Source organism: Podarcis pityusensis (genome assembly GCF_964106645.2).
Source record: "Podarcis pityusensis genome assembly, chromosome: 3".
Classification (NCBI taxonomy): Eukaryota; Metazoa; Chordata; class Lepidosauria; order Squamata; family Lacertidae; genus Podarcis; species Podarcis pityusensis.
In genome coordinates, this window is record NC_138026.1 from 75,873,317 (window position 1) to 75,898,343 (window position 25,027).

The window sequence follows — 25,027 nt, forward strand, 5'->3', positions numbered from 1 at the left end:
TTAAATGCCTTGCCTCTATATTACAGAGGTCATATCTATAAGCAGTGATTTTTTCTGGAGGTACTCAAGGGTACGCAGTACTACCCCCCCCCCCCCAGAAGAAAAGCACTGGTCAGGTGTGGCACTCACTGTCACAACTTCATGGTGAGTACCAGCAACATTTTTTCTACGAGAAAAGCACTGTCTATAAGGTAGCTTCCCAGCTTGGAACATAACCCCTTCTCTCCTGTGTTGGAGACACCACCTGATGTTTATCTCCCAGTGACAAGGCCTTGGCCACTGTTAAAGGTAAAGGTAAAGGTACCCCTGACCGTCAGGTCCAGTCGTGGACGACTCTGGGGTTGCATGCTCATCTCGCTTTATTGGCCGAGGGAGCCGGCATTTGTCCGCAGACAGCTTCCGGGTCACGTGGCCAGCATGACTAAGTCGCTTCTGGCAAACCAGAGCAGCGCACGGAAACGCTGTTTACCTTCCTGCCGGAGCGGTACTTATTTATCTACTTGCACTTTGACATGCTTTTGAACTGCTAGGTGGGCAGCAGCTGGGAATGAACAATGGGAGCTCACTCCTTCGCGGGGATTCGAACCGCCAACCTTCCAATCGGCAAGCCCTAGGCAATTAAACATCTTCAGATGTGTCAGGAATCATCATAAAAGGACATACATCCTGTTTGTTTTTCTGAAGAGGGATGTACTAAATACATATGCAAGATGCCACCTGCACAATTAGTCATAATTTATTTGGGTTCTAGTGACGGCATTTGAAGCAAACTGATCAAGACAAAAGATAGCATTTATATAAACAGAACATTTGGTTTCAGAAATGAAGCACAAACACCTTGGATTCCTTTCCAGAAGCCCTGTCTAGTATATTCTAGTTATTCACATGTTGTGATTAAGATGTTGTTCCTTGGGCTGACTGCCAACTATGCCTTTCTACAAGATGTTGGGCTGCCTTTCCACCCTGCCTTTCCACAAACAGATAGTAAATCAGTGAACTTGCAGGCCCTGAAGCACTGTTCTGTTGCTACTCTTAAGAGAGACAGTGGAAATAGCTAGGTTTGTGCTCCTGACATCCTGATCTTTCAGCACTTTTCTTCAAGAGAAGAACTGTGGCTTACAAAGGGGTAATCAAGGTATTCAGAATCGCTGCAGGGCAGCAGTAGGAGATGCTGGTCATGTTGTCACCTGCACATATATAATTTGAAAGGGTACACATTTCTTAATAAAAAGAATTAAAATGTTGGCAAAGTATCACAAATTTCTGCCTACAATTCAACTATCCAGTTTGACAACCTGCTGCATGTGGGGCTCTCCAGCTTTAAACAGATTGACACACATAATACATTGGGGGTTTTGTGTGGGAAGAATATTGTTTGGAGCTTAGTAAAAGCTTTAAACCACATTCACTTCAAAAATCAATCAATCAGCGAACTATGGATTGCCAAGGTCATGGTTAATAAGGACAGACTTCAATTTTATCTTTCTCATTCTTTGTCAAGTTGTTTGACCTCACTTCTAAGAGAGCATCTGGATATAATTCACCATTTCATCTATGATTGATTCTCGTCTCTATTTTCACTATTGCTCAGCTGATCATTGATTTACTGAAGATGTCACTGAAGATACAGGGCCCTTATACAATACAAAGGTCTACTAGTGTACATATTATACTTCATTAAAACCAGCAGTGGACCACCCAGAGTATTGATAGTGGATAGATGACATAAGAACTATCATTGATTAGACCATTTAGGCCAGCATTCCAAAAGCTGCCAACCTGATCGCTCTCAGTAAGTTCACAGAATGGAATGAAATCAACAGCCTTTCCATGTTTGTTGCAGCATCTGCTAGTCAGAGGTACTGTATACTGATTCTCAACATGGAGCTTCATTCGTTAGCATGACTAATAGCATGACTGATGGACCTGTCCTTTACAAGTTTCGTCTAATCCTCTTTAAAAGCCACCTAAGCGAGTGGTCATCACCACACTTTGTGTGAGTGAATACCATTAGTTGATTATGTGCTGCATGGATCTGGTCTGGCAATCAACTTTGTTGTGTGACCTGGTGCTTTGCTACTGCACAAAAAGGGAATAATTAATATCAATTTTCTTCACACCACTCATAATTCAGTAAACCTCTATTCCTGTGTCTTACTTCTACAGCTACAGGTGCCTCCCCCCACTGGTGTTAGCACTATTTTCAGTAACTTTCTTTTATGTAGATTTAAATTTCAGAAGTGTTATGATTCTCAACTTTGGGTTTTTGCTTTATGCTGCAGTTAGCAAATGTGCCATAAAATAGGCATGTTCATTGATTCCATTCCATGATTCTTAAGAGATAAAAGGAAGAAAGCCTAATCTCAAATCTACTGCTACTCATGTGTAAAAACATGTGTATAAGTAACCACAGTGGGCCACCACAGGAATGACAAACATAGCAAATGTAGAGTGGGAAACATAAATTTCAATTCTGGTTAAAAAGAAACAACTGATAATAAAGGGGAATGATAGACTCTTACTTGCTAAATCCCAGTAAGCAGCTAAATTATCGTTCCTATCACAAGAGCTGCAAACATAAGTCAGTGTCTGTTACTGCACCTCAGTTAAATCATTCTCTAAAAAGATATGGAAACTATTTATATAAATGATCATTTATTTGTTCAGGGAAAGTCTGCTTTTTGAAACTACTTAAATTTGCTCATAATTCTAAGGATGATTAGCACCATGTTTTGATGTTTCTTTAAACTGCAAAGCTTGATATTTGGCAAGGCTTTTAGACAGATGGGTTTAACCCAATGCCTTTTATTTGAAACCAAGCTCTAGTGGAACGTGCAAGTGCCACATTTAATTACTTTAAATTAATGGGACTTTTTCAAACAATTGCTCAGAGTTATAGAAACCAAAGCCAGCGCTTGTAAAGTGCAGAGTTTTGCAATACGGTTCCTTCCACAACGACAAGTGATCACAAACTGTGGTGTTGGGCACTTGGCCACAGCATTAATCTTCCATCTGCACCATTATAGCCTGTTGACCACTTAATGGTTTTTAACCATGGTTGACCAACTAAAAGAAAATATTTTTGTTACACGTCACATAATTTCACTCAGACCTGTTTTCATGCAGCCACTTAATTACGTGATAGCTTGGTCACTGGACATTTCTGGGAAACCATGAAGGAAAGCACCAACAAGAAAAAATAAATGTGTTAGGTGAGGGAGGATGAAACCTTAACAATACATGAAAAGGGTTCATTGCTCAAAGACATTCAAAGGAACACTATATAGAAGAACAATGAACAAGTTGTATACTGTAATATTATAAAAACAAGTATACAAGTATAACAAGTGAGATATAACATTAAAGGGGACGTGGATGGCGCTGTGGGTTAAACCACAGAGCCTAGGACTTGCCGATCAGAAGGTCAGCGGTTTGAATCCCCGCGACGGGATGAGCTCCCGTTGCTCGGTCCCTGCTCCTGCCAACCTAGCAGTTCGAAAGCACGTCAAAGTGCAAGTAGATAAATAGGTACCGCTCCGGTGGGAAGGTAAACGGCGTTTCCGTGTGCTGCTCTGGTTCACCAGAAGCGGCTTACTCATGCTGGCCACATGACCTGGAAACTGTACGCTGGCTCCCTCGGCCAATAAAGCGAGATGAGCGCCGCAACCCCAGTCGGTCACAACTGGACCTAATGTTCAGGGGTCCCTTTACCTTTACCTATATCATTAAAACATCAATGAAAAAGCTCAATGTTTTTAAGATTTGCTTCACTTTTATGAAATTGGTTTAATTGTTCACACTGTAGTGTATTTCAAAGCAAGTTGGGCCAATAAAGATTTTTTTTCTTGCACACTTCCAAGATTGTGGGCCTCCAGATGTTGCTGGACTTCCAACTAGCATAGACAGTGATCTGGGATGATGGGAGTTGGAGTCCAGCAGTTTCATGGTCCAAAACTTTTAAAATGTGGTATCTAATGTGATCCCTAATTTTTATAATATGGCAACTAAGATGTTAAAGTAATTGAGACTACCTCCTTTTAAGATGTTGCAAACATTTTTTACCAACATGCATATCAGTACACAGCTAGACATTTTGAAGCAAATATTTCTGTGTAAATATGTATCGGATTGCACCATAAGTCTTGCGATGTTCAATGTGTAAGTGTGTATGGGATTGCAGACTATTTTACAGATATGATCCAGAGTTGTTATTAAATTGCACACTATGAATTAAAAAGGGGAGTGTAAAAGTGAATTGAAGCAGTAGCTACTCAAGTTCTTGGATTTGGAACCAGAGTGCAAGCAAAATGTTTTAACTGTGCTCTTCCTTCATTGAATCTATCAAACCCAGCAGCTTTTGTTAATAAACAGAGAGTTCTTATTTGTGGTTCACATTTTTAACATTTATTAAAAAAGCAAAATGTATGTTCATTTCAAATGAAACAGTTAAAAATGTTAAAGTATACTTACACAAATTGTGTACTAGCAGCATCCAATAGTTAGAATTTTCTAGAACTCTGCAGTGCCATTTTGGCAAGCTAAACACACATTGTAGCTTGCAATCCACTGTCCTCACCATAGTGCAGATAAAACAAAAGCTTTATAAAATTAACAGGTTAAATAAGCTTAAATAAAGGTGTTAAATATAAGTCACTCGCTGAAAGCTTCTGTACAAAGATAAACAAATCTGGCATTATACAAATGATTGGCTGGCTTGCACCACATATGGTTTCAATAGTTAGTTTCTCTAGAACAATCTTAGCTGAACATGAACTATACAAAAGGAACTGACATTGGAGTGAACTGATTCAAGTGAGCCATTTACAAGGCATGTGTATTTATTTTTTTTAGAAAAATCAGAACACTGCTTAAATTCAGGCACCATTTTTTCTGCAAATAAATAACCCCTAATATATCTGCGTCCAAACTAGTGTTAAACACCTCAGTGCTAATTTTTATAAACACAGTTTTGTGACTATTCAATTCTACTTCCATTCTTATTGCTATGACAATGTGACTGTGGAAATATCTACTGTACATACAAAAAAATAGAGCACCTTTAAACATGGAAGTATATGTCTAGTTTATTATTATTATTATTTATCTTACAATACTGAAACCCAAGCTACCATAAATTGCTTTAGCATCTTCACTGGAGCAGCTGAAGTACCGAAGATAAACCCCAATTTATTCTTCTTCAGGCAATCCCAAGTCAGAAGTATACTCTAAAATGTCTAAAATGACACCAGGAATTGTACATTCATCTTCACAAAAACAAATGTCTGCTATTCATTCTCTGTTTTCTTCAGATGAATATGAAGGTAATTTCTTACTGTCAGTAGCCTGGGGCTGGGCAGAGATTACAGCAGAAAATGTAAAATGGATTGTGGACACAGTGAAATTATATTAGGCTACTTCAAAAGTTACTGGTGTTATGTGGCTTCAACTGTGCTTTTACAGGGACTTTGATATTAGGATTTCTTGTCTATTGTATTGAAAAACCATTCTGTAAATTTTCTTAGTTGAGCAGCTGCTGTTTGAGATTCTTCCTGAAGTCTCATGTTATCTTGTCTCAAATGTTGGACTTCAGCTTGGAGAACAGCTTTGTCTTGTTTTTCCTAGATAACAGAAAAAAGGAGTTGAATGACACTTAGAGACAGTGTTTTTGTTGCTTGTGTTTCTGAGCGAGTAAATAGACTTCTGTTTTCTTTAGCTCCCTCTTTGCAATGACAGCATTGGAACTCTAAGCTGAATTCCCAAATTTGCTTGCTCGGTTGTTCTAAATCAGATAGCCTTGCAGGCTAAACAAGTTAAATGAGATTGTATAACCAAGTTTCTGCAGCAGAGCTGTAGGACTAGGCTACATTTCAGCACACTTCATCATATTCAGAGAGATCACTACACAAAAAGATAAGGAATATTTTTAGAGCTGTACATCAGATTAAGAAAAAGCTACACAGACTTAGAGGTACTTTTAAACAAAATAGAAGGCAACAAGATGTCCAGCTGCGTGGTTTCTACCCGCTGAGTATTAAACACTGCCATCCAAAATGAACAGTGGGGAAAGAATGCATGTTGGACACATGAAGTTGGGAACAGCTTCCAAGTACAATGCAAATGCATCAACATTATTTTTTTATCAGCAAGAGACACAGGGTCTGTTGCAATGCCAATGTTTAAAGGCTGCGTGCTCTATAAGCAAAGTCGGGGGGGGGAGCCATATGCTGCCAAGTGTTGGCAAATGGGTAAGAGAAAGCTACAGGGAATCACAGTACAGTATGTGCAAACCACCACTGCACTGCTTAATTCATACTTTAAGTTTCACTGCTCTGGATGAGAGCGGAGCAATTACACTATAATGGGATACTGGGTCATTATATGCAGTTCTACCTTACTGTATAGAAATGTAGAACACTCAGTACTACAGCCGCCAACCTTAGTACCTATTATAAAACATGTTATTTGGGGGCATTAATATTTTGCATGGAATCAATTTCAATCCGTTACCCCCGAGGATGTGGACAGGCTGCTTGGACACGTGAAACCAACCACCTGTCTCCTTGATCCTTGCCCATCCTGGCTAATAAAAGCAAGCCGGGAAGGGCTGGGCGATTGGCTCTGCGGGGTGGTGAACGCTTCCCTCTGTGAGGGAACATTCCCAGATCCGCTGAAAGAGGCGGTCATTAAACCGCTTCTTAAAAAACCATCTTTAGACCCGGCCAGTATGGCCAACTATCGCCCAGTCTCAAATCTTCCATTCTTGGGCAAGGTGATTGAGCGCGTGGTTGCTGAACAACTCCAGGCATGCCTGGAAGATGCGGACCATTTGGATCCCTTCCAATCGGGATTCAGACCTCATCGTGGGACTGAAACTGCCTTGGTCGCGCTGGTTGATGATCTCCGGCGAGCTAGGGACAAAGGTAAGAGTTGTTTCCTGGTTCTGCTGGATCTCTCAGTGGCCTTTGATACAATCGACCATAACATCCTTCTGGACCGTCTAGAGGGGCTGGGAGCTGGGGGCACTGTTATACAGTGGTTTCGCTCCTTCCTCCTGGGCCGTGTTCAGAAAGTGGTGGTGGGGGATGAGTGTTCAGACCCCTGGGCCCTCACTTGTGGGGTGCCTCAGGGTTCCGTCCTCTCCCCCATGCTTTTTAACATCTATATGAAGCCGCTGGGAGAGATCATCAGGAGGTTTGGACTGCGTGTCCATCAATATGCAGATGATACCCAGCTCTACCTCTCTTTCAAATCAGAACCAGTGAAGGCGGTGAAGGTCCTGTGTGAGTGCCTGGAGGCGGTTGGAGGATGGATGGCGGCTAATGGATTGAAGTTGAATCCTGACAAGACAGAAGTATTGTTTTTGGGGGACAGGGGGCAGGCTGGTATGGAGGACTCCCTGGTCCTGAATAGGGTAACTGTGCCCCTGAAGGACCAGGTGTGCAGCCTGGGAGTCATTTTGGACTCACAGCTGTCCATGGAGGCGCAGGTCAATTCTGTATCCAGGGCAGCTGTCTACCAACTCCACCTGGTACGCAGGCTGAGACACTACCTGCCCGCGGACTGTCTCGCCAGAGTGGTGCATGCTCTAGTTATCTCCCGCTCGGACTACTGCAATGCGCTCTACATGGGGCTACCTTTGAAGGTGACTCGGAAACTACAACTAATCCAGAATGCAGTTGCTAGACTGGTGACTGGGGGCGGCCGCCGAGACCACATAACACCTACATTGAAAGACCTACATTGGCTCCCAGTACGTTTCCGAGCACAATTCAAAGTGCTGGTGTTGACCTTTAAAGCCCTAAACGGCCTCGGCCCAGTATACCTGAAGGAGCATCTCCACCCCCATCGTTCTGCCCGGACGCTGAGGTCCAGCGCCGAGGGCCTTCTGGCGGTTCCCTCATTGTGAGAAGCAAAGCTACAGGGAACCAGGCAGAGGGCCTTCTCCGTAGTGGCGCCCGCCCTGTGGAACGCCCTCCCATCAGATGTCAAAGCGATAAATAACTACCTGACATTTAGAAGACATCTTAAGGCAGCCCTGTTCAGGGAAGTTTTTAATCTGTGATATTTTACTGTATTTTTGGTTTCTATGGAAGCCGCCCAGAGTGGCTGGGGAAACCCAGCCAGATGGGCGGGGTACAAATAATAAATTATTTTATTATTATTATTATTATTATTATTATTATTATTATTATTATTTTATTGACTTTGAGAGTCATTGGAGGGTTTTAAGCAGAGGTTGGATGGCCATCTGTCATGGTTGCTTTAGTTGAGATTCCTGCATTTCAGGGGGTTGGACTGGATGACCCCCAGGGTCCCTTCCAACTCTACAATTCTATGAGAGGCTATTAAAGTCACATCTATACATTTAAAACATATCGCCCCCCCAAAAAAAAAAAAATTTGTGGGAACTGTAATTTACTCCTCACAAAGCTATATGATTCCGTTCCCTTAAACTACAGTTCCCAGGATTTTTTGGGGAAAGCCATGCGTTTGAAATGTATGATGTAGATATGACCTAACAACCATAGTCAAGATGAAGTAGCTGTTTGGAAACCCTGATGCAAAAATTGCTCTTGTGCTAAAGATAGATGAAATCGACCAGTTCACAGTTTTGTACCCAGTTGTGTCAGACCTGGGCTTGAATGAAATGTTTGTGTGGGTATGATTTTTAGACTAAAAAGAGCACAAAAACTAAACCCTTTTCTAGCTTAAAGCCCCATAGTGTCTCCTCACTGGCTTTTCAGGCGGATGGCTACCAGATGTAAGTGGTGAGGTAGCACTCCCATCCATGGACCACTTCTTTTCCAGGAAACCCCCAACCCCAGACACCCAGATTCTCTTTTACTCCCTCATGTAAGAGGGGGTGAGATCCAGCTTTAATCAAGGGGCTATACTGCTGCAACATGTAATGTGAACCTTAGATTTGAGGATAGGTTGCTCAATTTAAAAAGTTTTCTAAACATAACAATAAGTGCTTCCTTTCAGAGAACCTCTGCAAAAGCAGCCATATGCTATTTCTTTAGAGGTTATGAAATAATTCCTTGCAGATGTTTGCAAAAAAAATATTTTTGAAAGCAAGTCTTATGTAAGAAGGCAACTGCAAAGAAGTCAAAGTAGTATTGAACCTCCTGTAATATTTGAAAGCAATCTAATTTGTCATCTGTGTGGTAAACAAGTACATCAGTGCCTTCAGACCTTACGCATGTTGAAGCATTTCCCCCTTAATTCTGCTATCATAATAGAAGTATTCATGAAGAAAAATGGTGATACAGTCAAAGGATATACAAAGGAAAATTCCTATTTCTTAGTATTCAGTTGGAAAAAAGTAGAATTCTTTTCATTATTAAAACCTATGATTTAAACAAACTTGACACACTTATTTTTCTTACAGAAAATAGCTGTGAACTAAAAAAAAAGGGGGGGGCACATTTGTAGATCTGAAAATGCAGCCTGTATTACTTACTATACCGTGTTAAACATAGGCCAAGTATTAGCTTATCTATCACTTAGTATAATTTATCATACAGGTTATAGGGAACCTGAACTAGAGAACAGGAAGTGCTACCCAAGCGTATTATGCCAGAAATACTGAATCCAGCCCTGAGGAAGCAACTAGATTAGCCAGGAGACTAATTAGACTTTCTACATTTTTAAAGGCTAAATATAGGGAGGTTTTTAATGCTTGATGTTTTCATTATGTTTTAAGATATGCTGTAAGCAGCCCAGAGTAGCTGGGGAAACCCAGTCAGATGGGCAGGGTATAAATAATAAAATTCTTATTCTTAAATGCAGCTGCTGGGATTCTTGATTTGGGTTTGGGGCTAGATTGCTCAAAAACATTTTTAAAGGCCTTTTCTCAAAATTTGGTCCAGAGGGTTAGGGGACACGCAGAGCAGATTTTGGGGGGTGCACAGGAGAAGGAGAGAAAGGAGAAGTCCCACTGTGTGAGATGCTTACAGTGTTAGATAAACCCAACGACATTTTATTCTGCTAAACATTTTTACCTTCCGAAGATCAGTTTGCAACTGTCGGAGGATCACTTCCAGCTGGTTTACTTTTCCAGTCAATGTAGTAGGGCTATCCTCCCTACAAAATTAAATTGCACTTAGTTTTGAATTATTTCGAGATGTCCTACCCACGCCCAAGTAAAATAGCTCCCTGTGCAGATGACAATGAATAACGGTTGTAATCAGTGCAAAAAGCACATATAAAAGCTTGTTCAGGTTCAAGCTCACTCAAGATTGACACAAATTGAGATCAAACACCAACAGATATGATTATGGTATCATTCTCAAGGAGCAAGTAAATCTTACTGCTAGGCATTGTGATGAGTGCAAAGTGCTTGTCACAAGGAACACTAACAGCAATACAGGCCATTGCTCTAACCTGGTCGTAATTATGATCTATCATTAGAAATGCATAGTCATTAAGTCCTCATGAATCCACTGCCATAATAATTAAGTAATATTCAATCTATATGCATTATGTGAAGGATCAACTGCACCCTGTGTTTCCCACCTGCTCAGAGGCAGAATTAGGGTCCCAGTCAACAAGGCTTGCCAGCAGGCAAGACAGACAAGCTTCTCCTCCTGTTGGGAGAAGACATATCTGCTGGCCTTGGGGCTTCAGAACTCCTTATAGCTCAGGTGAAAAGGAGGAGGCTGGTGGGAGGAGTCTTGGCTGAGCAACAGGCAAGCCGGGAGAAAAATGCTTGGAGGCTGGAGTGATTAGCTGACAAATGGGGAGAGGCATAAGGATGCTTTACCATACCTATGGCTGGTTAGGTGAGTGGAAGGAGGGTGGAGGAACTTGGGGGCCTAGTGAACTGCCCTGCCGAGTCCCTGAAATGCTTGAGCACTGACACAGACCCTCACTCAGTGGACTCCTTTGCCTCAGCCCCCAGGGAGGTGGGTCAGTCCTGGAAGGAAAGATTAATAGGGTCCCCCCCCCTTTTTTTTGCATGCAGGAAAGAGAGAGGTTAAGCTGCCACACAAGGAACTGTGTGGTATTCACTAGATACCAAAGTGCTTTTGAGTGGATTCACAAATATTGGGGGAATGTCTAAAACCCTAATCCAGGGAGGCTGACTAAATGACCAGGGAGATGCGTCTCTAACACTATTAGAGTTAACTATTAGAGTGTACTGTAATACTTAATCCCTAATGAAAGTCATGATCTGAACATCCCAGTGACTGTGGCTGTTTTTGTATCCCTGCCCACAGAAGCCCGACACATTAACAGAAAAAGCGCAGTCAGATGAAATACAAGACTATATCTGCAAGTAAAATAGGAGGCAAAACAAAACTGTTCATTGTTCTTGACAAAATCAACTAAAGCAGGTAATGCTACAGGTTGAAAAAATTCTCTTAAAACGGTTCAGAAAACAACTGTCATCATGAATTTTCTTGCTTTGAAAGGAAGGAAAATGAGATTCTAGCACACTGGTTCTCATTGAATTATTATGCAAATATGTCAAGTTGTATTACAATACTGCTAACTAAAAAAATAAAATAAAGAAAAGGTATCAAGAAATGTGACATCTTATTTAAGATAATGACTTTGTTTCAATGCCTCTTTCCACATTTCGAAACTGAAAATCTAAACAGACACTTCAAAACTTTAGTAAATACAATTCTTATCTTAGTAGTGGATGGCACAGTGGGGCTGCACCTCTTACCTGATCTCCCTCTGGCCAAGTCACTGCTGCATTCTGGAGAGAGTTTTATATTGCTATGGATGCTAAGATATATTGATCTGAAATCTTTTTAGTGCTATTATTAGAACTAGGGCTGTGCTGTTTATATCTCATAAGATTTGAATCTTTTTTTAAAAAAAATTATTAAGCCACCATGGAGATACAATATTGTATTTTAAATGACAGCTAAACAACTATTAAAATAAAATAGCTGCTTCATATAAATGGCTTCCCCTGCAGTAAGGTGTGTGTGTGTTGTTTGTTTTGGTGGCAGCCAGAACACTCCAGCAATATCGGAGGCAGCTCCTGGTGTTTTAAAAAAGCTGACAGATATTGGGAAAGTATGAGAGCTGATTAAAATTTTAACAGACTTCAAATGAACAATATGATAAATTTAAAACATGGATTCTATGAATTCTGTTGCAGCAAATCTTTGGCAATCTTTCTTATAATCTTAATGTAGCAGTCAGAAAATACAGTTGTTGTGGCAACTCATGAGGCAGGGAGGATCACTGAACAGTGATATAATGAGCTAAATTACCATTGCATGCAAGCTCCCTTTGGATTTTTATTTCTCTAGGGCAACTGGATTGTGGGGTTACGTTGTTTGTCTTGTCGTTTACTATTAAAATGCCTAAGCTGCACTAAGGTTGAATACAACAGGGCAGTGAACCTCTCCACCATTGCTCCCATTAACTTCCCTCTTGCCCCTACCAGAAATCTGAAACTTCAGAAATGTAAATAAGTCCCTCATAAACCTTAATCTTTGTGTCAAGTGATTATTTTATGCTCTATTCCACTAAATGCCTAGAGTTTTTAGTAGTAAAATGTTGTACAATTAAACTGCAAAGTTGAAATGTAATTTAAGGCAGTGCTCAAATGATGGGGGAAGATAATTAGAGGGGGGGCTTAATAAAATCCATGAGCCCTGCCCCAGAGGTGGGGGAATGTGTGGTCCTTCAAAACTTTTTGGGTTGGAACTCCCATCATCCCTAACCATTAGCCATGCTTACTGGCACCGACAGAATCTAAAGTCATGTTCCCCATCCCTGTCCTACCCGATGATCCCTGCCAGTTTTAGACTCTCCCATTACAACCCACAAGATACATCCTGCCTCTGTTCCTACATGGATCTGTACAAATTATTCATACAAAATACATTCTATTATAGAAGCAGGTAACAGGCCAAGAATTACAATCCTCTCCTCCTCAAGTGCACTGGAATTGGAGGGTTGTGTCTACATTTTATGACGGGTTTTTAATGCCTGTTTTAATTTTTATTTATTAAAGCATTTCTTATGAGGTGTACATAAAAGCAATCCACAAAAAAATGGGATAATAAAAATGTACAATAAAACTGAGCACTACCTCAAAATGCATGCTGCAACAAGGAAGTCTTAGGCATGCACCTGAAGTTCAGCAAATGAAGGTGCCTGTCCAATCTCAGATGGAAGAGATTTCCAGAGGTTTGGGCCCACTACACTGAACACATGGCTTCTAGTAGTTATGAGCCATGCATCTGAGCCATGGGTGACTGCCAACAGGGACTCCCCCAAAGATCACTGATTGGACTGGGATATAGGAGATCAGACAGTCCTTAATATATTCTAGACCCAGGTTGTTAAGGGCCTTGTAAATTAATACAAGAAACTTGAACCTGGCCTGGTAATATGTGGGCAGCCAGTGCAAGCTTTTCAGAACTGAAGTTATGTGCTGGTAGTAGTCTGTACCTACCAACAGTCTAGCCACAGAAATTTGAATTAGCTGGAGCTTCTGAACCAGGCACAAGGGCAGCCTGGTGCAGAGTGCATTGCAACCATTGAAACACTTGAGGTTACCAATGAATGAATCTTTGTATCCAGGCTATCCCTGTCCAAGATGGGTGCAGCTGCTGCACTAGCCAAATGTGGTAAAAGGAACTTCTATCCGCTAAAGGTACCTGAACCTCAAGTGACAAAGTTAGACCCAGGAGCACCTCCAAACTACACAACTGGTTTTTTTTATATAGAGACAGCAAAAGTTGTATTATTATTATTAAATTAAATTTATATATACATGGAGATTAACAACAACAACACTAGGCTATTGGAGAGGAGCCAAGTGGGAGACATTAAGCAATCATATGTGAACCCCCTTGAACCGACTCCTCTCGAGCCATGCCGTCTACTTCCCCCAATCTCCCCCAACCCTCTTCATCCTATTTCCTTCCCACACACATCTTCAAGCACCTCCTGCCACAATACACAACCACCCTAGGCTATAACAAGAATCTTAACACCAGCAATAATAATTAGACAGATGCTAATTAATTTGCTTAAGCAACCACACTGTTCTTTCCTGGGAAACAATCAAATTCCCCCCGCCTCTCACTCATGGGTACCAAACACACAGGACTGGGTGAGTCTCACACCCTGACCAGTCCTGGGATCACTAACATATAAGTATAGGCAAAAAGGCAATACAAACAATAACTACTCAGCACCACCATACCATTAATTTTTGCAGAGACTGAAACACATGCACCAAAAATCAAATAGGGTGACAGCAACAGCTATTTTATAAAATCCTTAGACTAGCCAGGCCCTCCTACACAACTCTTAGTAGCAAGAAACACAGTAGCAGAAAACAACTATCCAGCCAACCACTTCCCAACTATCCTGCCAACAACCGCAGCTCCAAGTCCAACTGGTAAGGACTCAAGAAACACAAGGTCTGGGGAAGTCATACAATATATCTATCTACACACACTCACTCTCTCTCTCTCACACACACACGTACGTCTGTTCTCTCAGTCCTGTGCTCCTTACCAGGAGATGTTAGTGCAAGGATGGGGAACCTCCAGCCCACAAAGCCATTTCTCCCAAACCATGCCGACCTGTCAAGCAGCTGGTGTCATTTATGACATCAACTGAGGCTAGGACTCAATTCTGCAATGTTGCAGGTGCTTGTCCCCAGCAGGAAACAGGTGACTGCAGCCAAAGCAGCAGAATTCTACCTCTGCTTAACAGCTGACAGGCAGAAGTTAAATCCTGCTCAGTTTCTCTCTTGGGAATAGGCACACACAGCTAAAGAAAGCAGCAGGGGAGGGAAAACAGGTCTGCTTGCTTTCATAGCAAGTGCCTGTTCCCTATGAAAAGTTGTGTGCCACAAAAGCAAGACGACTTGATTTTTAAATTGCATTGCTACGTGAAGTCGCACCTCCCAGGAGGAGTGGGGAAAGAACCTCTTAGGGAAGGCTCAACCTGCAAAAGGGATTTTTCCCCTCCTTTCCCTGTGAGATGTGTGCTGAGGTTAAAGACTTCTCACTTTTGTCTGGCAGGCAGAGAACAGGCCTTTTAGATACATGTTTCCTTCTCTCTCCTTTCTGCTTTCTAGGCTAGCAACTCCTTCTCAGCCTTCCTCAAGTATTTTCCCCACCTCTTTTTGTTTTTTCATTTTAGCCGATGGGGAGCCTATGACTTCAGAATCTGAAGTGGGGTGAGACTCAACCTCTGAGCTGAAGCACAATATCTATCTCAAGTACTGAGGTAAGACAATCCCCTATCCAAGTCCTTGAAGATGTTCCAAGCCAAATACCCCCAACCCCCTGTTTATAACCCTATCTATCACTGTGCCTCTCTATTCCTTCCAGGAGGAATGTTTTCAGGAATTTGTTCAATCATGTTTCCCCTCAAAGAAAAGAGGCAAGGTTTACATACCCAGTAGTGTCAATGAAGTCCTTTCCATTTGTTGGACTTGCGCCCAAGGCTTGATTACTCTCCAAGCTTTGCACATGCTGCATGTCATTCAAGGTGCAAAAAGATGCAACCCTTTGATCTGGAAGGGAAATAAATAAATAAACATCTAAAATGAAATGACTGTATAAAAATACTCTCAGATTAAACAACCGGTGTTCTTTTATCCAATTCAGCTACAGCCAAGAAACAAGTATATATATTACAGGGAATTCCCGCCCCCATACCCCCCGAATTTCCAACATAAAGCATCTGATAGCAAGACCACTATAGCCTCAGCTTTGCATATATCAACAAAACAAGACAGATTTGTTTTCACTAAGTTATTTCGACAGAAATGTACAGAAAATCTGAGACCAAGACCAATTTCAAGCAAACTACTGTAAGAGCAAATGCAGGCACTTAATGGGACAGAGGAAGATACATAATTCCATAAAAAGTTATGGAATGCAGTATAGCAAGGCACAGTTATTCTACCTGAACAGAATAATATGCAAATGCTACCATTATGACTATTGCCATACATTTACCAATCTTCCACATATATTGTCAGCTGCTTCCTTTTAGGATTCTGGAATAAAATCTTTACCCTAGGGCTTGCAGAATACATGCTTGCCTTGTTTGGGAACAGAGTTTCTTTACTGAAGGACATGCAGTATGGCATACAAAAATATACCCAGTTCTAAAAGAAAATGAGTATGCCACACACAAACTGGTATAGAACGTGAGTAAATCACGCTTTGAGGTTTTCCCCCCATGCAAACGGTTTATGCTGCAACAACAGAGATCATTCATTTATATATAGACTATATTCAGATTTCTCTGGTCCACAGACTTCTGCTGGCCCTGACCATAACATGCCTTCCCTTCCCCTCACATCTCACAAAGGCCCAATGCTTGCATATAATCATGCAACCGTGCAAACATATAAAAGCATAAAGATAGTTTTTTTTTTTATATAAGATTCAGCAGCCAACCCCAGACCATCACCTAGAAACGGAGTGTGATGACAGACTGGCCCAAGTTCTTCGTCAGAGTCAAAATCTGAAATAAGATTTAGAATGCTCCTATGAACAACAAAGTCCACCGAGCTAACTTTGGAATAATATAGTTGCAATCCTTATGAGACACAACAGTTATGGAATATTACTTAACATCAACTCTTTCTGTGGGACCTTTGCTGATTTTCTCAAAACAGTAGTTTTCCTCATCAACTCACCCCACTGCTACATGTGCTTAGTAAAAAAAAATGATTTTACTTTTCAGTAATAATGGCAGCATAATAGCTTTCAGGATTTCCTCTTTCCAAAAGACAAACTATCCATTTTCGTTATTATGCCCTGTAAGAATTATGGGACTAAAATAAAATTGCAGCTTGAGGCCTAGTTATCACTTTCCCTTTTCATGTCAATCTTTTAATTATGAAATAAAAGTAAATATTTGAATCTTTTCCTAAAAATGTTCCCTAGCAGATGATGGGAAATGATAGAGGAGACACAGGAGTTCATAAACATATGTAAAATTTGAATGCTAGACAGTCTTTTTCTTTCGCTTTCTTGGCAAGATCGCATGATGCATGGCAACCTTCAGATATGCTTGACTGTAAATGTAATTTTACCAGGCTGCATGTAAAATACTGTATATTCCTAGTATATGCTTTCTTTTTCCTCTAGAGACTTTTGAATAGTAGATATCCAGTGTCAAGGACTGTTGAAAGTCCTAGCAGCCAACCTTTAACACTTTTGTTTGATCTACAAAAGGGAAAAGTATAAAAATACAAACAGATGATACATCTGCAGACTATCACTGGCACAACCAGAAGTAGCAAAAGTAAATACTAGAGAAGAAATGAGCAAAGGGTGATATTAAATTCTGGAGATATTAAATTTTGGAAAGATTGATTAAAAAATGTTAGACAGGGCAGTCAACGGGGCTCTTCTTATGTTCTTAATATGGCCAAAATACAAACATCTTTCTCAGAGTGTCTCAAGGCCTAAAAATGTCAGACACAGAGAAGAACAAGGAACATAATAATTTTTGACTTGCAATCCTGCAAATTTCCTCTGAAGAACTGAATACTGGCTGCTGTTGAAGACAGAATACAATTACTGATGCTATGGCTTTTTAAATGTAATAGCTTATCCAAGAAGAAAGAGCTATTGCAGATGGATTCCATCTCTGACAAAGGCAATACAGATCTAAGATGTTCATTCTGTCTCTCTCAAAGAGAATGAAATCATGGGAACGCATAACATATCAGGAATCTGAAATCCAGAAGTGAACTGAATGAACCGACATTAGACATGAACAATGATCCTTCTGATTAACAACATGTACACCAGGCCCTTGGATCCTGTTTGTGAGTAGAGGCCTCTATTCTGTCCTTCAGCATATAAATACAGATCTGAATTATGCCAGCCTTTTTTTTTTAAAGTATGGTATTAACAGATACCTTTGTTATACCTAGAACAGGAATACTGATTCTGCAAAGAAATATAACTGCTGAACAGTAGTCAGCTATGCAAGCAGAAGTGTGCTGATCACTGTTACAAACTGGAAGAAGCAAAGAATGAAAATTTATGCGAAGACATTTGAAGGTCTACAAAATAAAAGTTCAGAAACCAGCTGTTAGATCACATTTATATTAATCATTATAACAGAAGTTAGCTTCAAGTTAATTGAAATACACCTATAGTAGATCCATTGTCTTTGTCAAACTGTTTAGGCTAACATGCTCTGTAAAGTTTAGTCCTAACTTTGATTTTATGTTTTTATTAATGCAGTGCTCTAACAATGTAACATCCTGTTCTTAAACATGTATTCTGGCACAGTTTTAATGCTTTGCTAGGATAACAGGTCTTCTGATGTTGAGGTGGCAACCATAAACCAGAGCTATTGTGATGTAGTGAATAGTGTGAACCTTTGAAAATATGGGTTCCAATCCCTGATCAGTCACAACACTTATTGGGGAACGTTGGGCTAGCCACAGTCTCTGACAGCCTAACTCCCCCCCCCCCCCCGGTTCCTTGTAGAGAGAAAATTGGGAGAAAACCTTTGTATACTGCCCTGAGGTCCTTTGAAGATGGAAGTGTTAAAAAGTTCAAACAAAGAAAAAGCATGTGTTCCATATGCATGATGACTTAGAAGCTGGCTTTCAATAGTATACATCCTTTAACAATCAACCTTATTATTCTTATTCTTTAAAAAAGATACATCTATTTTCTCTCCTCAGGTTCTTTTTACTAAAGCTATTCATTCATAATTGTTTCCAATGTTTACACTACAATTCTAAACATACTATCAGAGCAATCCTTTGCATGTTTACTGACTGTTCAGTGGTATTTACTCACTTGTAACTATGCATAAGATTGCAGTCTTAGCTACTTAGCTCAAGCAGATTTCCAAACACACACTATGAAACACAGTAGAGTTTTTAAAATTTCCATTATGTGCTAAACCGCACAAGTTTATTTATTGTATTGCATCCATGAAAAACAGCAGCGGCAATAACTGCTACAGTTGTCTGAAGGAATCGGAAAAGCCTTTTATATCCAACATTTTGAATATGAATAAAATCAGGGCTGGAGAAATCCAGATTCAAATCTCTACTCAGCTTTGAACCTCACTCAGGGTGGGGGAGTACCTTTGGGCCAATCACTGTCTTTCATTCTAATCTATTTCGCATAGTTGTTATGAGGATAAAATGGAGGATTGGGGGGGGGGTAGAAAAGGAAGTCCTCTTGCATGAGCTCAGCTCCACTTGTTCAAATAACCTCCACCAAGTCTGGCAATTCCCCAACACTCAATTACAGTTTCCCATGCTACAGTCTACAACATTTGGGAGAGTCTACCAAACTTCTGAAAATATTCTGGAGACGGTAGGGGTTGAAGGAAGCAACACTGGGGCAGAAAAGTCTTTGTGTAAATAACTTTGATGGGGCTACACTCTGATTGAGCGAATACATAGCTTGGGGGTACTCCTGGATCCTTTGCTGTTACTTCAAGCTCAGGTGGCCTCAGTGGCACACCACTTCCATCACTTTTGGGTGGTGGCCCAGCTGCACCCTGATTTGGACAGGGACCAGTGCTTTTTTCAGGGGTACTCAAGGGTATGCAGCATCAGCACCTCTTTTGTTGTCGTTATAAAGTGTGGCACTTACTGTAACAACTTCATGTTGAGTACCAGCACCTATTTTACTAGGAAAAAAGCACTGATAGGGACAGCCTAACTTATGTCATATATGCTTTGGTAACCTCTAGGTTAGATTATTGCATTATGTAGGCCTGCCTCTGTAGGCAGTTTGATAAATTCAGCTAGTGCAGAATTCAGGGGCCAGGTTGCTCACTGGGGCAAGACTGTTTGATTATATTACACCAATCCTGCTCTGACTGCACTTGATACTAATTAGTTGCTGGGCCCAATTCAAAGTGCTGGTTTTGACTTATAAAGTCTTAAATGGCTCAAGGATACCTCAAGGCCCACCTCTCTCCATATGAACCTACTCACACCCTGAAATCATCCTCTGAGGCCCTTCTTGTGTGCTTCCTCCACAAGAGGTTTGGAGGGTAGCAACATGAGATGAGCCTTTTTTGCAGTGGCTCCCTGCTTGTGGAATGCTCTCCCCAGGGAGGTTTGGCCGGCGCCTTCATTTTACACATTTAGGAGCCAGGCGAAAGTGTTCCTCTTTAGCCAGGACTTTGTCTGATTCTTAAGATACTTATAATATGAACTAGTGGCTATGTGTAGAAAAAAACTGCCCTAAGAAAACTCAGTAATGTCAGCCTATGCTGTTCTCTTTCTAGCTCTCCTTATGCCACCTTTGGTCTTAGGCTATTGTGCAAAATGACCTGATGGTCCACCAACATAGTTCTTGGGGCTCATCTATCAACTAGAAGTGACTGATCACTGAATGGCAAAAAACAGGTAAGTCAAGGGTGCATGTGCAGGACTGCCAATAACGAGGGGTAATGAATCATGTTACAATAAGCATTGGACTTTAATTTCTACTAACTACACGTGCAGCGGTTGCAGAAATTCTTACAGTACCTTCAAATGCTTGTGCAGCATCTACAAGGTGAGACCAGTCTAATCCTGTTACTGTATCTGGAAGGGGCATCAACCCAGGATCATTGAATCTTGATTTGTCCGATAAAGACCCGTCTGAGAACCAAAACTCATCTAAATTAAGAAGCAGAAGCAGAAGCAGAAGCTATCTTCAGGACAATGTTTCAACAGGTTAGAAAATGAATAATTACAATATTAAAAATGTTTTATTTTTTATGGACTGTGTATATGCCATAGTATTTTATAGTTTTTAATTAGGTCATCATAGATGTTATGCTTTTAATACAATGTGAACTACTTTGGGAGTGTCTGACCTGAAAGGAGGGCTATGACTGGTCCAAAACCAGAAAATATGTACACACAGTATCAAGCCATCAATATGCTACAAAGTGTATTTAGCTAATGGTTACCACTCTAAAATAAATGTTTTTCATTTATGAATCACTTCTCATTGTATATTTTAAAGTGATCAATTAAAACATACAAAAACAATTTCAAATCCAACACAGATGCCGACTGGGACAAAAATTGCCACTCTTAAGAGGCTTCTTGAAAAAGGAAGGCTTTCAATAGCCATCAAAACTACAACAGAGATGGAACTTGTTTGAGATGTAATGGGAAGGAGTTTGAACAGCTAAGTGGCAGCAGCCTGATCCTTACCTAAGACTGAACAAGCTTCCTAGTGCTCGGTTGGATATGAATGAGACAATATTTTAGTTTATGCTGATAGTTTCGAAATCTTGTTTGGAAAACCTTACTTCTAGCTTCCATCCCTCCAAATAGCAATCCCAGCTTTGATGAACCGACCCTAACCATAGGAGCCAACTCCTAGGGGCTGAGGTCTCTTCAGCTCCAATAAAATATTTGAGGGGGCCAAGGGTCCCCAAAGTTGATGGGCATTGCCATTAAAACAGCATGTATGTCTTGTGATCAATTATGTGGGGCAGGGAATACTTGCTCCCCCCCCAATATTTAAGTTGGCACCTCTGACCCAAGCTGTATTTTTTCACAAACTCATCTGCTTACTGGTCCTGATCTCTAACAATGGTAAAAGATTGGGTGGGCATTATTTAGGTGGGCATTCCTTGCTGCTCGAGTTCCTTGGTTTTTGTGTGAGAAGCTGCACCAGTTCCAGGAGATGTGAGAGTTTGTTGCCCCACTATGGGTGCTGCAAGGTCTTCTGAATGGAAGACTTGCCCTTCTGGTGTTGGGAGATGTAGATTTTGGTTTTACTGCTGTCCTCCCTGTGGAGATAAACTTCCCTGGTGCTGATGGCAGTGATCTCAGCCTGGACCAGGTACTGTGTGTGCTCCTTCCCCTACCCTTGATTGAACTAACCACGGTTATGGGTTATGTCTGAACCAGCATAATTTATTTCTTAAGACTAATTAGCCTCTTAAACTTTGGTTGCAAACAAGATTCAAACCTGGGATTTAAATCTTGTTTATGATAGGAATCTCAGTTACTGTTAGACATGATTAAGATTCATAGTATCTTTTTCAAGCCGTATTCCACGCTCCCCTATTACATCATTTGATTAGCAAAAAGCACAATACATTGTAATTACCTCACAGATAACAGAATTAAGAATAAAGATGACAGACTGAATAGAGGAGCAGAAAGAAGAATCCAAGCAAAAATGTGAAAACAGTCTGAGTGAAACCATCTGACCACTCTTGCCATCTTTTGTAGCTGAGGCCCCTTCCCAGAGGGATTTTGTCATCTAGCATTGGACTGGTGTTCATACACAATGCCCGAAGTTCAAGCTCTGCCATCTTCAGGTAGGGCTGGGAAAGAAACCCGGAGAGCTGATCCCAGGTGAACAACTCTGAACTGCTCCTGGTCAGTACTGAACTAGAGGAACTAATGGTTCAATTTGGTTCCTACATTCTGTTTAGAAGATCTACCTTCAATTGCACAGTATCAAATGAGACAGTGTTTAACACACACTTACGTCGTAGGTGTCCAGTACCAGTGGTTAAGCTTGTTCTAGGAGGTAAGGTGCTGTGATATGGTGGTGTAGTACTGAACAAAATATCATTTGGCAAAGCTTGGTCTAGCATTGAGCTCCGCGAGCTAGCATATGAAGATCCTCTCCGATTGCTACATATGCTCTCATCAGAAAGAGTGCGGTACAGTGTCTTCCTTGGAGATAGGTTCCCGTAAAATGAAAACTATGTTTTTTGAAAAATATAAATTAGAAAATATTTTCCATCATCATTATCATCATCATCACTATTATTAATTTATTCATTTATATACTGTTTAATTGGTGAGGTGGCGTCTAATAATTGCTCTAATAGTTCATTCTGTAGATAAGTCTTACCCACTATAGTACACTAACATCAATCATTTTGGGTTATCTGGCATTTTAGCAAAGTTACTGGATTATTAGATTTTCTTCTGACATACAAGCATTCATCATAATGAATGATTACTTACTGAAATGTTGTATTAACTCCAGAGTAATAAATGAAACCTCTAGCTCTCTGAAGGTAATAGTTGCAAGAATTCTTTGAAATCCTTCTAAAACTGTTAATGTGTAGTCTTGATTTAAAGACTGTTCTAATATCTAATCCAAGTCATTAGCTATATATAGACTCCAAAATATAACTTGGATTAAACCAATTATCTTCTACTTCTCATTTGCAGAAAGTCCCTTGATCCACTCCAGGGTCCCTCTGATGGAAGGAGGTGGCAATTTTCACCGATTCCCCTTTCCTTGCCAGGATTGGGGAAGCTTTCTAGCCTCGAGGGCCAGATTGTTATGTTCTGTCCACCCCTTGCTGCCTTTGTTTGACAGGTGAGTGGAACCAAACACCTGAGAGCAGAATCATGGCAAGTGAAATCCCAAAGCTAGGAAATTCTGGGAATGGGAGCATACAGCCAAACTGAGCAAGATCCAACCCCACCCTCCTGTTCAGCAGACAATGTCACGAGTGACAAAAGCTAATAGGTAGAAGGGTATGCTTTGGATAAAATGGCTTCACAGGCTAGAGATTCCCCACCTCTGCTTTAGGACATCAACCAAGTTCTCTTAAACCCATTTCAGGTATTACTTAACCAGTATGATCACTACACAATATGGAAAGTGGATTATTGGAAATGGTTCCCATGTGGTTCAGGCTGACTTCCCTCACCTTCCCCCTCAGGTTTATATACTGTCACTAAAGTTATACCTAAAAGTATTTGTTAGCTGCTTTACCTTTCCCAGGGCAACCCAAAACACCATACAACCAACCAAACAGACAGTTATTTCATGATAGCCTCTAAGCTTATTTTCTGGATAACTCTCAAACCTCTCCAGAAATGCCAGTCCAATCCTCTATACTTAAAATACACTTCAAAGAATGTGTTAAAAATGTTGTGCAAGTTACAGCAGCCTAGCTCATCCATCACATTTAACCATAGTCCAAATGTGCAAGTTCAACATCATTATTTTCAGAAAATTCCATCCCAAATGAGAATCTATACGTAGCAACTTAAAAAGCAGGGGTGGCTAACCTGTGGACCTTGAAACGTTGCTTGACTACAACTCCCATCATCCCTAACCATTGGCCATGCTGGCTGGAGCTGATGGGAGTTGGAGACCAACAAAATTTGGAGTCTCAGGGCAGCCACCCCTGCCTTAAAGTGAAGAGCTTTCAGGTTAAATATACCAAACCTCCTGACTATAACCATACCAGGCTTCATATTTGTGAGCATGCTTATTATTATTATTATTAGTAGTAGTAGTATTACAAGCTCTATACTCTCTCTCATTTACAGCTCTTTTTAGAACTTATCTCTATATCAAGCAGTGCTCCCACCACCATAACTGCCTCTAACGGTTACACAGAGACAAAGCAAAAAGTAACAGCAGCTAACCTTTCTTCTGCCTTCCTCCACAGAGATGTTGTCTGGCATCATCAACTTCAGAAACTCTTCTTTTGATAAGACTCGCTGACTTTCAGAAACTGTATTCCTTATAGAAGCCTGAAGCTGACTTGATGATAGGCCCTCAACATCACTATACATTCTGTAGAAACAATTTGTTCTTTACAATTAGAGGGAATGCTGCAAAGTTGTTAACTCTCTAAAATGATGATCAAAACTTGACACTAAAACCACAGTATCTAGTACATCATTCATTAAAAGTTCCAAGGAAGTTTTTTTGTTTGTTGTTTAAAGCTGGGTTCCAACATGGAGGAGAAAACACACAATACAATTCCTTTTTCTTCCTGGATTATTATTAAATAAAAAATAACAAAGTACACATTCATGTTGAGCACAGATTAGGTTACTAGTAATAAAGCATAACATTCCTTTTACATTTATGTAATTATATTATTAGAGCATGTTTTGTTATTACCAGAAATTTTGCAAAGCAGTTTTGGATAAGAAATCAACTGCACATAAAAATGTATAAAACAAACTGAAATATTCAACTATACACTTTCCTTCTACATACTGATTTAGAACTTTGATTTCATGCCAAACCGATAGAAAGCAGCTAACTTTGTCTGGCCCTTCCCTGCTTCTTCCTAGTCCTGG

General features: G+C 40.5%; 1 protein-coding gene across 6 annotated transcripts in view; it reads right to left on the bottom strand.

Annotated features, from left to right (window-relative positions):
* Positions 1-5,066: 5,066 nt before the first annotated feature.
* The window catches only part of SIPA1L2 (signal induced proliferation associated 1 like 2), a 76,183-nt gene continuing 56,222 nt past the window's right edge, over positions 5,067-25,027 (bottom strand). For 3 of the 6 annotated variants that reach the window (XM_080998459.1, XM_080998456.1, XM_080998457.1), the window contains 7 exons: positions 24,362-24,512; positions 22,449-22,668; positions 20,477-20,608; positions 16,420-16,473; positions 15,394-15,511; positions 10,005-10,086; positions 5,067-5,618 (listed from right to left, as the gene is read on the bottom strand). In XM_080998459.1, the coding sequence (XP_080854585.1) occupies positions 5,472-5,618; positions 10,005-10,086; positions 15,394-15,511; positions 16,420-16,473; positions 20,477-20,608; positions 22,449-22,668; positions 24,362-24,512 (904 nt within the window). In that variant the 3' untranslated portion in view covers positions 5,067-5,471. The remainder of the gene's footprint in view (positions 5,619-10,004; positions 10,087-15,393; positions 15,512-16,419; positions 16,474-20,476; positions 20,609-22,448; positions 22,669-24,361; positions 24,513-25,027) is intronic. The other 3 variants (XM_080998458.1, XM_080998460.1, XM_080998461.1) reach the window with 2 other exon arrangements.